This window comes from Chlorocebus sabaeus, chromosome 5 (assembly GCF_047675955.1).
Source record: "Chlorocebus sabaeus isolate Y175 chromosome 5, mChlSab1.0.hap1, whole genome shotgun sequence".
NCBI classification, from domain to species: domain Eukaryota; kingdom Metazoa; phylum Chordata; class Mammalia; order Primates; family Cercopithecidae; genus Chlorocebus; species Chlorocebus sabaeus.
The window spans coordinates 50,166,471-50,182,218 of NC_132908.1; the positions used below are offsets into that span (position 1 = coordinate 50,166,471).

Sequence of the window (15,748 nt, forward strand, 5' to 3'; positions counted from 1 at the left end):
AGGGATGTGGAAGATCCAGAATACAAACCTGCCCCAGCCATCTTTAAAGATGATATAGAGGTATGCATTGGATTATATTTTTAAATCCTCAATTTTAGATATTCTTTGGTTTCTTGTGTTTGCTTTTTCTTTTGTATTATTTTTTTGTTTTTGTTATACATAATTCTTCTGTTCCTCAGATTAGCTAAGTAAGTGATCAACTGGGGTTGACAAACATCCCAAATAATGACTCAGAATTCACCTGATCTCCCCTTCTAGACAAGATGGGGACTGGCTTGGACATGTGGATGGAATGGGGCTTGCCCACCTGCTCTACTTCTTAGAGCTGAGAAACACAGTGTCCAAGAGCAAAATCCCAAAGGAGAGTGAGAACTAGATACTAAATATATACTGCAAGAGTTAGAAACTATACCTACATGAAGAGTTTTGAGATAGAGGGTAGAGCATCAAGGACTTTTGAGTTGCCAAAGCATAGTTCTCAGTACTCTGTTTGTAGAATGTCAAAAGAAAGAAGAAGATGAAAGTACAGAAAATAATCTGTAGAGTGGGAAAAAGGATGTTAAAAGAGACGAAGAATGTCTAATATTGATGAGAATGTGGTAAAAGGCTAAATGACGCTAAAGCTATCAGGTAGGATTTGCTGGACTTGGTAGCTAAGGGGCTTTGATGAGGGCACGAGACAAGGCTTGCTTCAGTGTGTGGACAATGAGAACCGAAATCCTGTATAAGGTCAGGAGTCTCAAAGGCCAGTAATTACTGACTAACAGCACAGAGAAATAACAAGGAAATTTATCTCATCATGGACTTTGGGTAAGAAAATTACTGTTTCCTTTGAGAATTTGTAACCGTAGACCCACCTTCTCTTGAGTTCATGGTTTGTCTTTTACTTTATCTGTGTGGTCCAAGAGCCCTCAGTATAATATAAAAAAGGATGCCGGGCGCGATGGCTCACGCCTGTAATCCCAGCACTTTGGGAGGCCGAGGCGGGCGGATCACAAGGTCAGGAGATCGAGACCATCCTGGCTAACATGGTGAAACCCCATCTCTACTAAAAATACAAAAAATTAGCCGGGCGAGGTGGCGGCGCCTGTAGTCCCAGCTACTCGGGAAGCTGAGGCAGGAGAATGGCGGGAACCCGGGAGGCGGAGCTTGCAGTGAGCCGAGATTGCGTCACTGCACTCCAGCCTGGGCGACAGAGCGAGACTCCGCCTCAAAAAAAAAAAAAAAAAAAAAAAAAAAAAAAAGGATCAGTCCTTGACTGGTAATATATCTAGGGTGCCAGGTAAAAACAAAAAGCACCTGGAAGAAACAGTTCAACCTAGACTATGCAAGAGTCCCAAAGATGAAGCCCTCCATAAAATGAAATAAAAACCCCAAGTTTAAAAATAATTGAGAAACCATTTACCATGAGTGAATGTTAGCATGCAATAAAGAATAAGATTAGACCCCTGAGAACTTCTGATATATCTATTGAAATTAAAAAAAAAAAAATCCTATTGAAATTTTTTAAAGTAAATTTTTAAATGATTAAAGACATTAAAGAACCAACCAGTAACAAAAGACAAGATATGATTTTAAAACACTAGGAAGATATGAAAAAGATGATATTTAACTTTAAAAGTGGGAAAAGGCTGAGTGCAATGTGGCTCACGCCTGTAATCCCAGCACTTTGGAGGGCAAGGCGGGAGGATCACTTGAGCCCAGGAGTTCAAGACCAACCTGAGCAATATAATGGGACCCCATCTCTTAAAAAAGAGAGAGAAAGAAAAACATGGAAAATACATTTATTAATATGTAAAACTCAACAAACAGATTAAACATTCTCCTGGAAAAGCAGATTAGACACAGTTCATGAAGGGAGAAATGATTTGGAAAACAGATGTGAAGAAATTATCCAGTATAGCATAATGGATTTGTCTGGACCAATCAGGAGAGATAACCCAAATAGTCATTTGAACAGGGAAAATATAATGTAAAGAATTATTATAATACAGTGATAGATTAGTAAAAAGTAAAGACTAAAGAATATAGGAATAGCATATAAAAGCAGCATCTACCACTCCTAGGACTCAGACAAAGCTCCCAAGGAAGAGTCCCATCCCTATCAGGGCCAAGATCCAGACTTTGGTAGGAGGATATGGCCATGTCTCACTGGATGGCAGAAAAGTTGCCAAAAAGCTACCCTTTGAAACTGCCTGTAAATCTGCCCTGTAAGGTTGCCAAGGAAGATTTTCCTGGGAAAGTGTCTCACTGGAAGCACTCTGCTCACAATACCACTCAAGAGGGAGATTGCTGGGAAAAGCTGCTAAGGGTGCTAAAGAAACTGCTCCAATTGACCAGGCACAGTGGCTCATGCCTGTAATCCCAGCACTTTGGGAGGCCAAGGTGGGTGGATCATTTGAGGTCAGGAGTTCAAGACCAGCCTGGCCAACATGGTGAAACCCCATCTCTACTAAATATACAAAAATTAGCCAGGTGTGGTGGCGTGTGCCTGTAATCCCAGCCACTTGGGAGGCTGAGGCAGGAGAATCACTTGAATCCAGGAGGCAGAGGTTGCAGTGAGCCGAGATTATGCCACTGCACTCTTGGGTGATAGAGGGAGACCTGTCTCAGAGAAAAGAAACTGCTCAAATTGTGGGGGCTGGGCATTGGGGAAGTGGCCTTGCTATGGGAACTAAGCAATGGAAGTGCTCACCAGAATTAGGACGGAAAACCCTTTTCCTCCTACAGTGTCTCTCCAGTTTGCTTTACTAACAAAGCTTTATATCATGCTGACTGACAGAGGAAAAACTATTTAAAGAGCTATTTAACCATTTTCTTCGAGCAGGTAAAAAAAAAGTATGAGAGGAGCTGGATGCAGTGGCTCACGCCTGTAATCCAGCACTTTGGGGAGGCCAAGGAACAGAGATTGCTTAAGCCCAGAAGTTCAGGGCCAGCCTGGGCAACATAGTGAGACTGCTTCCCTACAAAAAATAAAAAAGATAACACTTGCTTGTAGTCCCAACTACTCAGGAGGCTGAAGCAGGAGGATCGCTTGAGCCTGAAAGGTTGAGGCTGCAGTGAGGTGTGTTCATGCCACTGCACTCCAGCCTGGACAACAGAGTGAGACCCTGTCTCAGAAAAAAAAAAAAGAAAAAGAAAAAATATGAAAGGCAAAAATTTGGAGCAAAGAGACTGAAATCAATAACCAACACAGTGGAATATGTATTAAAAAATTCAGAAACAAGGAGGATAGCATGATAACGTCTGGCATGTATCAAATAGGTATTCCAGAAGGAGAGACTAAAGAGAATAAGAAGCACCATAGCAGCTGAGAATTTTTCAGATGTTATGAATACATGAATCCTCAGTTTCAAGAAATACAGTAAGCCTTAGCAGGACAAATAAAACTAAGTCCATTCCAAGAAACATAACAGTGAAATTGAAGATATACCAAACAAAGAGAAGATATTAAAAGCAACCAGAGGAAAAGAGAAACCTACAAAGGAATTATGATTCTAACTTCAGGCTTTTTAAAAACAACAATAGAAACTAATAGTCATTGATATAAAATTGCTAAAGTTATGAATATAAGGTAATACTGGAATAGCTAATTAAAGATGCTCTGTTGACAAAAACTGGATCTACAGCACAAGCAAACTGCTTAAGGCTGAAAAGGAAAAGATTTGTAGCTTACCTAATAACCAGATATGAAAATGAGTAAGTTATCTAACAGTTGGTATAAGAAAGGGGAAAAAAACACACTTAGCAATAAAACCTAGGGCATACTCATAAAGGAAGGTTGGAGGAAAAGAAACTAGCTTAACAGTAATCATGGAAAAGGAAATACTTTTAGTAAATAATTGTCTAATTGTCAAAAGCAATAGAGAAGTGTGAAAGGATGAAAACGGAGAATAAGCAATTAAAAGTTTTATTTTTGCTAAATTAATTAACATTCCATTGGGGGAAAAACAGCTCTCTATTACAAAGAAATTTGATTCTCTTTTCTTTTTTTATGTATCTCTTGACCCAATTACCCTGTGACAAGTTTCTATTTTCTTTTAAAAGGATGATGTTTCCTCACCAGGAGATCTTGTTATAGCAGATGGAGGTAAATTGCACTTACTTCTATACTTAGTATTATTGTAAATTCATATTCTAATCATACTATGAGATCAATAAACTATTACACTTTTATAATGTTTCACATATAAACATTTTTATTGACTGTAGTTGTAATCATTATAGGACATACTAGTTGACTGGGAATTTAACAGTACTTTTAGTTGTTATAAAATCTTTAGGCAGTGACTCACTAAGCTTTTATAGAATATAGGTTTTGATGACATTATGACTTGATAAACTTGTATGTGAGATTTCATCATTAAAGTGTTGATCCAATAATATATTCAACTTCTTTTTCATTGTATGACATTAAGAGTCATTCTTTATCACCAAGTTTCTGCAAAGCCTTTCTGTGCCAGGTCTTGCTTCTACTTCCATCTGATATCAAGATAGAAATGCACTGTCACAAGAGTACACTCACTCCCACCAGCATCCCAGAGGAACAGTGCCTCACCCTGCCATAGTTCAACTAGGAATGAAAAAGTAGTTTTTGCTTAGTATGAATGATTACAGCTTGATTATGGTATAGATAATTATACTGTTACACCTTGGAAATAGAGCATTAGAGCCTACACTTACTAGGTGGATAAAACTTAAAAGTTACATCGTTGTCATCTTGAATTTTAAAAATGTTTCTTCCCAATGACTTAAAATATTTTGATTCTAATTAAACTAAGATAAACTTAATACAGAAGGCTTCCATGAGAAACGTTTGCAATATTCAGTGTCTCATGGATTCACTTTGGCTTTTAGTTTATTTAAGTTAAAGCCTTGAATATTTGCCAGCCAGTGTGATATATACTAGACATGCAAGAGTTGTATTTGCTGTGCAACTCTTTATTCCACTGTATTCTACCTACTTTGAACTGCTCTTAAAGTTTGTTTTAATGTTTCCTATAGCTATTGTTAAAAGAAGCTTTTATGATGAGAAATGTGGTTGTTTTTTTCCCACATAGATTGAATTAAAAATTTTTAAAGTTGTTACTTTTGTGAGTTTCATACAGTATCTGTTTAGTTACTATTACTTATTTAACTATAGATGGTCAACTGATGGAGGGTGATAAAGTATATTGGCCTACTCAGTCAGCTTTAACCACACGTTTGAGGCGTCTCATCACTGCATACCAGCGTACTAATAAAAACAGACAAATTCAACAGATACAACCAACTTTCTCAGTGCCTACCAGTGTAATGCAGCCTATTTATGAGGAAGCCACTCTTAATCCTAAAATGGCAGCCAAGATAGAAAGACAGCAAAGGTAAGACAATAACACTAAATTTTTAATGCATTGTGTGTAAATATAGCTGTTCATTCCAAAGCCTATCTGGGTACAATTATCACGCTTTGTGGAAAACATACATAGAATGTTGGTCAAAGCAAACTACCTTGTGCACGTACACACATATACTAACACATTTATATATGTATAAGTGTGGTAAAATTTACAAAGATTACTGTGTTTTATAGTTAACTAACCATACTTTAATCATTTTTTTGTCATGTTTAGGAACACTGAGGTATTTAAAAACTAAATAAATAACTGGGCACAGTGGCTAATGCCTATAATCCCAGCACTTTGGGAGGCCGAGGTGGGAAGATTGCTTGAGCTCAGGAGTTCCAGACCAGCCCCGGCAACAAAGCGAGACCCCCATCTCTACAAAAAATGCAAAAATTAGCCAGGTGTGGTGGCGCATGCCTGTGGTCCCAGCCACTCAGGAGACTAAAGTGGGAGTATCACTTGAGCCGGGAAGGTCTGTGCTGCAGTGACACGTGATTGTGCCACTGCATTGCAGCCTAAGTGACAGAGCAAGACTGTCTCAAAAAGCAGAAACAAGTGAAGGTGTAGAGCAAACTCATGAATCGAATCATTGGCCGGGCGCCATGGCTCACACCTGTAATCCCAGCACTTTGGGAGGCCGAGGTGGGTGAATCGCTTGAGGCCAGGAGTTGGAGACCAGCCTGGCTAACATGGCAAAACCCCATCTCTACTAAAAATACAAAAATTAGCCAGGTGTGGTGGTGCGCACCTTTAATCCCAGCTACTTAGGAGGCTGAGGCATGAGAATCGCTTGAACCCAGAAGGCAGAGGTTGCAGTGAGCTGATATCACACCACTGAACTCCAGCCTGAGTGACAGAGTGAGACCATCTCAAAAAAAAAAAAAAGAAAAGAATTATCAGTAGAACAAAAGTTTATGTTAATTAAATTCCATTCTATCGTATTTTACATTTTATATCCAGACTTTTATGAAATATAAAAATGTATGGAAAGCATACATTCGTTTATTCAGAAGCAAATCCTTGGAACTACTGAAGTCAAAGGGAACAAATTGCAAGCGACCTTGTTAAAAAGACAGGCAAACTTCTCTGATTCCACAAGCTTTAACTTCTTGAATAGAGTACATGGGAAAGAATAGCTGTCTTTGGCATAACCTGACTTCCTTGTTACCCGTGTCCTTGGATGTTCTCTGGAAGATATATTGTTCTTTTGATAAATTGTTCATTTGTTGTTTCATTTGTAGCACATTGATCATACTTAAAATTTAGTCTGACACTTAAGATTTTAGTTACCTTAGTCATAATTTTCAAATACTACTGACTCTGTAAATGAACTGTTTTTGGTATCTATTGTTGCATAACAAACTACCCGAAAACACAATGCTTTAAAACAGCATTAATTTTTTATTTCTCCCAATTCTGTGAGTTGATCCAGGTGCTGCTTCTGCATTGTATGCTGTTGGCTGGGTTTCTGAGATACCTAGAAGAGCCAAGGAGCCACAGTAGCCTCACTCATACGACTTAACAGTTGGTGCTAGCTGCCAGCTGGGAGCTCAGATCCCAAGAGGGACTATTCCAAGGAGAAAGGCAGAAGCTGCAGATTTCTTATGACCCAGTCTCAGTACTTACAAATTGTTGGTCAGAAAAAGCCACAAGGCCAGCCCAGATTTAGGGAAAAGGGAAATAGACTCTACCTGTTAATGGAAAGAGTGGCAAAGCATTTGTGACCGTCTTTAATCTACTACAAATTTTCCCTCCATCTGTTGAATTGGGATTAATCTTCCTAAAATATTAGTTTTATCATAATATTCGATGGCTCCTTATTTAGTATAGGTAAAAAGTGTTAAGTTCTTAAGCCTAAGTTTGAAGGCCTCTTCATTTTTGGTTTTTTTTTTTGTTTTTTTTTTTGAGACGGAGTCTCGTTCTGTCACCCAGGCTGGAGTGCAGTGGCCCGCTCTCTGCTCACTGCAAGCTCCGCCTCCCGGGTTCGCGCAATTCTCCTGCCTCAGCCTCCTGAGCAGCTGGGACTACAGGCGCCCGCCACCTCGCCCGGCTTATTTTTTTTTTTTTTTGTATTTTTAGTAGAGACGGGGTTTCACCATGTTAGCCAGGATGGTCTCGATCTCCTGACCTCGTGATCCGCCCGTCTCGGCCTCCCAAAGTGCTGGGATTACAGGCTTGAGCCACCGCGCCCGGCCCATTTTTGGTTTTAATATGCATTTCTAACTTTATCCACTTCTTTTCCCTCAGCCAGAGTGCCCTACTTATTCTTGACTTCATACCCTAGCCTATATTGTTTCTGTCACCTGGAACACCCTTTCTACCTGTTTATTTCACACCTAGCCCATCCTTCAGAGCTCAGCATATGGCCCATTTCCTCAAATAATTTTTTTTTTTTCTTGAGACGGAGTCTCCCTCCATCACCCAGGCTGGAGTAAAGTGGCACAATCGTGGCTCACTGCAGCCTCTGCCTCCAGGGTTCAAGCGATTCTCCTGCCTCAGCCTCCAGAGTGGCTGAGACTACAGGTGTGCATCACTATGCCTCGCTAATTTTTGTATATTTAGTAGAGACTGGGTTTCACCATGTTGCCCAGGCTTGTCTTGAACTCCTGACCTCAAGTGGTCCGTCTGCCTCAGCCTCCCAAAGTGCTGGGATTACAGGCATGAGCCACTGCACCCGGCCTCTTCTATTAATTTTTTAAACCAGTCTAGCTCACAGTATTCTATTTTTTGTACTCACATAGCAACTCATCTAAGTAAACTACTTGTTTGTCACAATAATAAAAGATACTGTAATGAAATTCATCTTTTCCTTTCTATGTCTTTCTCAATTGTATCTTCTTGGGAGTGGGCACTCTGTCATATTTTTTGTCCTGTGTAGTCTTTCAATTAATCATTTTTCCCATTTTTATTCTTACTACGCAGATTGAATGACTTGGGTTTCCCAAGCTAACTATTTTTACATCATAATTACATTAATCTTCTTAATGTATCACTATGATAAAAATGGCCCATTCACATTTTTCAAAGGTCTTTCCAATATGTTTTTTCTCATTTACACAACAATCCTGTGAGTTAAGCAAGGACAGGGTTCTACACATGCACTGAGGTTTGCAGATCTGTGGTGCATGATGATAATATTACCATTTCAAAGCATCAGGAGCTTTCAACTGAAAGAGATTACTTTTACCCAGGCATTTAGGGCATTTCATAATCTGACCCAAACCCTATCTGGCTTTGTCCCCAATATAAGCCATATCCTTGTCAATCCGGAATACTCATCCTTCCCCTACAATATGGAGCACTCCCTCTTTGCTTACTCTGTGCTTTCTTCCTAGCTTTCCCTAACCTTAGCCTTGTCCCATCTGAAATGCCTCTTACTCTGTGATGCCTTTCTTGATTGTCAAGTCTGAACTAATCCTTCTATCTTCTGTGCTCTCCTGAAAATTTTGGTTTCTTTAACTCATACAAATATAAGCCATTACCTTATACTATAAATGTGTTTGATTTTATCTTTTTCCTGAAGGACAGTGTCATCTTACATGATTTTGTATCCTGTGCTTATTTTCTCACATAGTAAAAATGCAAACACTGTTACTGTCTGAAGGAATAGTGTATACTTCTAAAAGTATGTTGGGGACACATGTAATCAGGACCTCCTGAGGCTGTGTCACAGGCACACATCCTTAACTATTAAAAGTGATTGTTTTTCTTTTTTTTTTTTTTTTTTTGAGACAGAGTCTCGCTCTGTTGCCCAGGCTGGAGTGCAGTGGTGTAATCTCATGTCACTGCAAGCTCCGCCTCCTGGGTTCACACCATTCTCCTGCCTCAGCCTCCCAAGTAGCTGGGACTACAGGCGCTGACCACCATGCCCAGCTAATTTTATTTTTGTATTTTTAGTAGAGACGAGGTTTCACCGTGTTAGCCAGGATGGTCTCGATCTCGTGACCTTGTGATCTGCCTGCCTCAGCCTCCCAAAGTGCTGGGATTACAAGCGTGAGCCATTGCTCCCGGCCCATTAAAAGTAAATTTTTTAAAAAAACATATGGCTGGATAGATGAGTTAACTAGCATTTTAAAATGTTTTACAAGGCAGCAATCTTGTATTTAATCCTATAGTGTTAGGTACTTGAAATGTTTTAAGTTTGTATTATAGTAATTATATTTAGTATTAATATTAATTTTAGTGACCAGTGTGGTTTTTGTTTTAATCTGACTCAAAACAGATGGACAAGAAGAGAAGAAGCTGACTTTTATAGGGTTGTATCTACATTTGGAGTCGTTTTTGACCCTGACAGAGGCCAGTTTGATTGGACAAAATTTAGAGCTATGGCTAGGCTACATAAGAAAACTGATGATAGTTTGGAAAAATATTTGTATGCATTCATGTCCATGTGTCGGAGGGTTTGTCGTCTTCCTTCCAAAGAAGGTATGTATAAAATTTCTTTTTTTTCCTTGTTTCGGTCAAAGAAGCAAAAATCACTAAAATTCAGAAATTTCCAATTTGTCTCTTTTATGTAAAATTTCAATACTATCTAATTCAACTTGTCAATAATTTTTTAGAATTGTAAATAAACTAGCTTAAAGATCCCTTATTCTTTAATCCTGCTATTAAAATGAGATCTAAAGAGAATAAAGGTATACATGGAGTTTTAAGAAAATAGGTAGAGTTTAGTGATAGATTTATGATTAGGAGGTGGTGGAAGATAAAGGATTGCTTTTGTTAAACAGAACTAACCTATATTTTCAGTCCATCTTAGAGGAATTACACTAGAGGGTTTATTTACCTAAATAATTTTGCAAGGAATGAAGCCCCCACTCATAAAACATTTTAAAGAATTTTCTAGAAAAGATCTCCCAGGGCCATCTTCACAGAAGACTACTAAGCAGAGGTGTTGATGCAACTCAACTAATGAATTGTTCTGGGATGCATTTCATTGTCTTCAAAGCCCAGAGACATAGCTCATCCTGTCAGCAGTTCTTCTCAGTAATGCTATGTCATGAACCATTGTCTCCATTCTTTGTTGTGTATGATTTCTGACTGCTAAACCCAATGGCCTGCTATTCCTGTTTTATAGTAAACAGATTTCCTTACTTGTTTTAAATGTATTTCCTAACAGATTTTTTTGTCAGTTCACTGAATGGAGTAGCCAATCACTTGATTACTAGGTAATTCAGAGTAGATTTCAGTCTGTTTTCAGGTCTACTGGAAAACCATAAATGAGTTTAAAATGACAGATAAAGCAAAATATTGTGTCATTTATAGTTGGCAAGAAGCCCTCATTTTTAAAAAGTTTTCTTAATTCCCATCAATGATATAGTGATATGAATATATTTATCACTTTTGATTCTAGTTTTAAAAGGGAAAGGGCTAATTACTAAATAATCTTTGAAAATGTAGGGCTTCCTCAGAAATGTGAGTAAGGATATTTGAGGCAGGGGCATGAGGTGATGGTGGCCAGGCTCAGGCCAGGACCCCACTCCTTCCAGTGGCACCATGGGGAAGGCCGTGGGCAACCCAAAGCAGGCACTGCCCTGCGTGGCCAAGTCATGGACAGTCCACATGGAGGTGCATCAGTACAGAGGCAACACTGCAAAAAAGAAAAAAAAAAGACATAAAGCTGAGTGTTAGAAAGATACTCTCCAGGCTGGGCACAATGGCTCACGCCTGTAATCCCAGCACTTTGGGAGGCCAAGGTAGGAGGATCACTTGAGCCCAGAAGTTTGAGACAAACCAGGGCAACATAGGGAGACCCCATGTCTACCAAAAAAAAAAAAAAAAATAGCCACGTGTAGTGGTGCATGACTGTGGTCCCAGCTACTTGAGAGGCTAAGGCAGGACCCAGGACCTGGACCCAGGACCCAGGACTAGGACCCAGAAGGTCGAGGCTGCAGTGACCCATGATGACACCACTGCACTTGATCTCCAGCAACAGACCTTGTCCCTAAAATAAATGAACAGAAAGTTTACTCACCAAACATAATACTGTGTTTGGTGATTATACGTGGACTGTTTGATGAACCCTTTCTGACCAGGAATATGCAGGATTCTATTGTTGACACAGAATTAAAGGTTAAAGACCCATAGCTCATTGATTTGAGTGCATGCACTATTGCATTTCACATCTTCCAGCAGAATGAAGATGGCCCTAGCAGTGAAAATTTGGAGGAAGAGACAGAAGATATAATTGTGGCAAATCATGGGGTTCTGCCTACAGCCAAATCCCATGGGCTTTGGAACAGTGTGTCTGATGTGGGAAGTCAAATCACACCTTGATTATGTGATTACAACCTTACCATTTTCAGACAAGAATGTCAACAGCAGCCTCAGCACCTGGAACCAGGTGGTGCTGCTGCAGGGTCCTCCAGGAACTGGAAAAACATTCCTATGTAAAGCATTAGCCCAGAAGTTGACTATTAAACTTTCAAGCAGGTATCGGTATGGCCAATTAATTGAAATAAATAGCCCTAGCCTCTTTTCTAAGCAGTTTTCCAAAAGTGACAAGCTGATAACTAACATGTTCCAGAAGATTTAGGATTTGATTGATTATAAAGATGCTGTGGCATTTTCACTGATTGATGAGATAGAAAGTCTCACAGCCACCCATAATGAAAGCCATCAGGCGCCATTGGCAGGGTCAACACTGTCTTGGCCCAAATTAAATTAAAAGGCATTTTAATGTAGTGATTCCAATTACTTCCCAACATCACCGTGAAGATTGACATGACTTTTGTGGACAGGTCTGCTATCACACAGTGTATTGGTCTGCGCTCTGCAGCAGCCATCTTCAAAATTTACCTTTTTTGTTTGGAAGAACTTGTCAAGTGACAAGTCATATACCCTCCTCAGCAGCTTTTAACCCTCCAAAAGCTGGAGATGATTGGCTTCATTGAAAACAAGGTGTCAAAATTGAGCTTCCTTTTGAGTGACATTTCAAAGAAGATCAAAGGCCTCCATGGCCAGTTCCTGAGGAAACTCCTTTTTCTGGCTCATACACTGTATGTCCAGGCTACACCAGGCTTTCTCTCTGGCCGTGGACAAGCAGTCTGAAGAGACCCAAGAAGCTTTCAGCTTACATTTGGTCCTGGGCTTCCCATTCTATAGCTTTATAGTGGAGAGCACACAAATAGTAAGTAATACCACTTGCCTCACAACAGCCACCACTCTGGAAATCCTCTCTATAAAAATTTGCTTAGATCTGCCTACAAGCCAGAAACCTACAACACCAACCTTTGTTATAAGTATCATATTTACTTTAGTTTAAAATGCACATTAGAAGACAAACAGCTTGTCATTTTAACTGTTTTTTAAAGATAAATTCAAATGTTTAAAAGATAATTCAAATGTTAATTTGAATGTCTCTTTTGTTAAGAATTATCTCAGTGTGACCAGCACAGTGACTCATGCCTGTAATCCCAACACTTTGGGAGGCTAAGGCAGGTGGATCTTAAGGTCAGGAGGTCGAGACCATCCTGGCCAACATGGTGAAATCCCGTCTCTACTAAAGATACAAAAAATTAGCTGGGTATAGTGGCACGGACCTATAATCCCAGCTACTCGGGAGGCTGAGGCAGGAGAATCGCTTGAACCTGGGAGGTGGAGATTGCAGTGAGCTGAGATCACGTCATTGCACTCCAGCCTGGGTGACAGAGTGAGACTCCGTCTCAAAAAAAAAAAAAAAAAAAAGAATTATCTAAGTGTGTCTATTTCTATCCTGCTTCCAACTGATGGATGCAAAATGCTACACAAGTTTAGTTTTTTTAAAAAAGGAAGATTAACATAGGTATTATAGAAGCAGGAGAACTGTATCACCCTAAATAAGCATGTAATCATAGCATTAAAAAATGAACATATCATTCAAGCTAGAATGTGGCAATGGCTTTATGATGTCAGCTTGATTAATGCAAAAATGGCTTGGAGACTTTTTAATGGATAAGAAAAACCTATTTGTATGTTAATAGAAATTGAGAGAAAATTCTAGGTAACTGTTCTTTTATAATAATCAAACATGGTCCCATTTGCAGGAAGAGTGCAGACCCGCCGTGTTCAAGTGAGATGCGTGCTGGACATCCCTCATAAACCAGTGCAGGCACACATGCATTGCTTGGATATTCCCATTGTTTTGTTGGTTCAATAACATTATTCACATCTCAAGCCAGACATGGTGGCTTACGCCTGTAATCCCCACATTTTGGGAGGTCAGCACTGGTGGGGCAACATGGTGAAACCCTGTTTATACTAAAAATACAAAAATTAGCCGAGCGTGGTGGCAGGCACCCGTAATCCCAGCTGTTCGGGAGGCCAAGGCACGAGAATCGCTTGAGCCCAGGAGGCAGAGGTTGCAGTGAGCCAAGATCGCACCATTGCACTCCAGCATGGGCGATAGAGCAAGCCTCTGTCTCAAAAAAAGAAAAAAATAAAACAAAACATTATTCCCATCTCAAATGATGATTCATGTTAATAGAATATAAGATAAATGGGACAATAATTGGTCTATGTTAAATAATATGTTTTGCTTTTATGTCATGTTAAATTTCAGTTGCTTCTTTTAGCCTTTTGGCTAAGATCAAATGTAAAATTGATTTCATATTAATGCTTTGTTTAAAAAAATGTGAGTGAGGTTGAGGTTCTACTTAGAGCATTTCTCAGATTTCCTCACTTTACAGTGTCCTTAATGTCTCAGTAATTTTTTTCACAGCACTCAAGGCCAGAAGAATTACCTAACATTTCTGTCTAATGAATAATTAGGTCTGACAACTCAATAAATATTTATGTCCCCACAATCCAGTAATTATTTAAAAACACACTCAAAGAAAAAATAATACTTCTTTCTTTCTTAAGTAGCCATAATTACTAATCAAATGTGTGCACTGGTTGGGCACGGTATAACTTTTCAAATCTTAGAAGTAGACTGTGTACTTCCCACCTTGTTTCCTGCTCCATGTTGATTTTTGCATGGTCCTTGATTTTTTTTCAGGTTTTTTTGTTTTGAACTACTTTTAAAATTACAGAAGAGTGCAAAAAATGTACAAGGAGTTTCCATCTATCTCTCACCCTTCCTATCTCTCTCTCTCTTTTTTTTTTTTTTTTTTTTTGAGACGGAGTCTCGCTCGGTCATCTAGGCTGGAGTGCAGTGGCGTGATCTCGGCTCACTGCAAGCTCCGCCCTGGGTTCACGCCATTCTCCTGCCTTAGCCTCCTGAGTATCTGGGACTACAGGCGCCGGCCACCACGCCCGGCTAATTTTTTAGTAGAGACGGGGTTTCACTGTGTTAGCCAGGATGGTCTCAACATCCTGACCTCATGATCCACCCGCCTCGGCCTCCCAAAGTGCTGGGATTACAGGCGTGAGCCACTGTGCCCGGCCCTTCCTCTCTTAATGTTAACATTTTATCAGAGTAATTATAGTATAATTATCAAAACAGGAAATTAACATTAATGCCATTAATTAAACTACTTATTTTAGTTTTACCAATTTTTCAACTAATATCCTTTTTTGTTCCAAGATCCTACAGTGTATTTGCTTTTTCTTTCTCGTTAGCTTCCTGCAGTCTGTAACAGGTTCTCAGCTGCTCCTTATCTTTAATGACTTTGATACCTTTGAAAAGTGTTGATCAGTTATTTAGCTGTGTATCCCTCAATTTGAGCTTGTCTTATGTTTTTACATGAGTGGATTGAGGTCATGCATTTTTGGCAAGGGTGCCACAGAAATGATGTGTTCTCAGAATGTAGTATCAAGGGATTGGTGATGTCAGTATGTCTTATTACTGATGATGTTGACTTTAATTGTGTGGTTAAGGTAGTTTATGCCACATTTGGCCAGCGTAAAAATACTGTAATTAACAAATATCTTAAGCTTCACAAATCTTGTTTCTTCTGAAACTTTCACCCATTGATTTTTAGTATCTTCCAGATACTAAATCTTGTCTACAGCAGTTTTTTCTGTGGAATTCTGCTGTAAGAAAGGATGTTTCCTTCTCTCTCGTCTATTTAATAATCAGTTATTTATTCATACCAGTATGGATTCATGGATACTTATTCTATAGGTTACAATCCAGTATTGTCTTTATTTATTGCTCAGATTGTTCCGTATTTGGCATTAGGAGCTGCTTATGTTGGTCCCTGCATTATTTCAGCAAGCCTGTATTTCTTGAGTACTTCCCAAGTGTCAGTAACCCACTTTTGCAAAGGCATAACCTTATCAAAGGGGAGGTAGCATGAGCTCATGTTGAAACTGAACTGTCTCAAGCTAGTAATTTGTACAGTGTTTGAAAGATGTGGCTGTTTTTCCCTAGAAATTTGAGAAAGCCCTTGTTGCCCCGTGAGTTCATTCCAATGTCCTGTTCCCTTTTGCAGTTTGAGATATGC

General features: G+C 39.4%; 1 protein-coding gene and 1 pseudogene across 14 annotated transcripts in view; both read left to right on the forward strand.

Moving 5' to 3' along the window:
- The window catches only part of CHD9 (chromodomain helicase DNA binding protein 9), a 274,674-nt gene that overhangs the window by 234,340 nt on the left and 24,586 nt on the right, over positions 1–15,748 (forward strand). For all 14 annotated transcript variants that reach the window (XM_038008486.2, XM_038008481.2, XM_038008485.2 and 11 more), the window contains 4 exons: positions 3–60; positions 4,048–4,090; positions 5,144–5,363; positions 9,607–9,809. In XM_038008486.2, the coding sequence (XP_037864414.2) occupies positions 3–60; positions 4,048–4,090; positions 5,144–5,363; positions 9,607–9,809 (524 nt within the window). The remainder of the gene's footprint in view (positions 1–2; positions 61–4,047; positions 4,091–5,143; positions 5,364–9,606; positions 9,810–15,748) is intronic.
- Positions 9,829–14,497, forward strand: LOC103233509 (pachytene checkpoint protein 2 homolog; annotated as a pseudogene).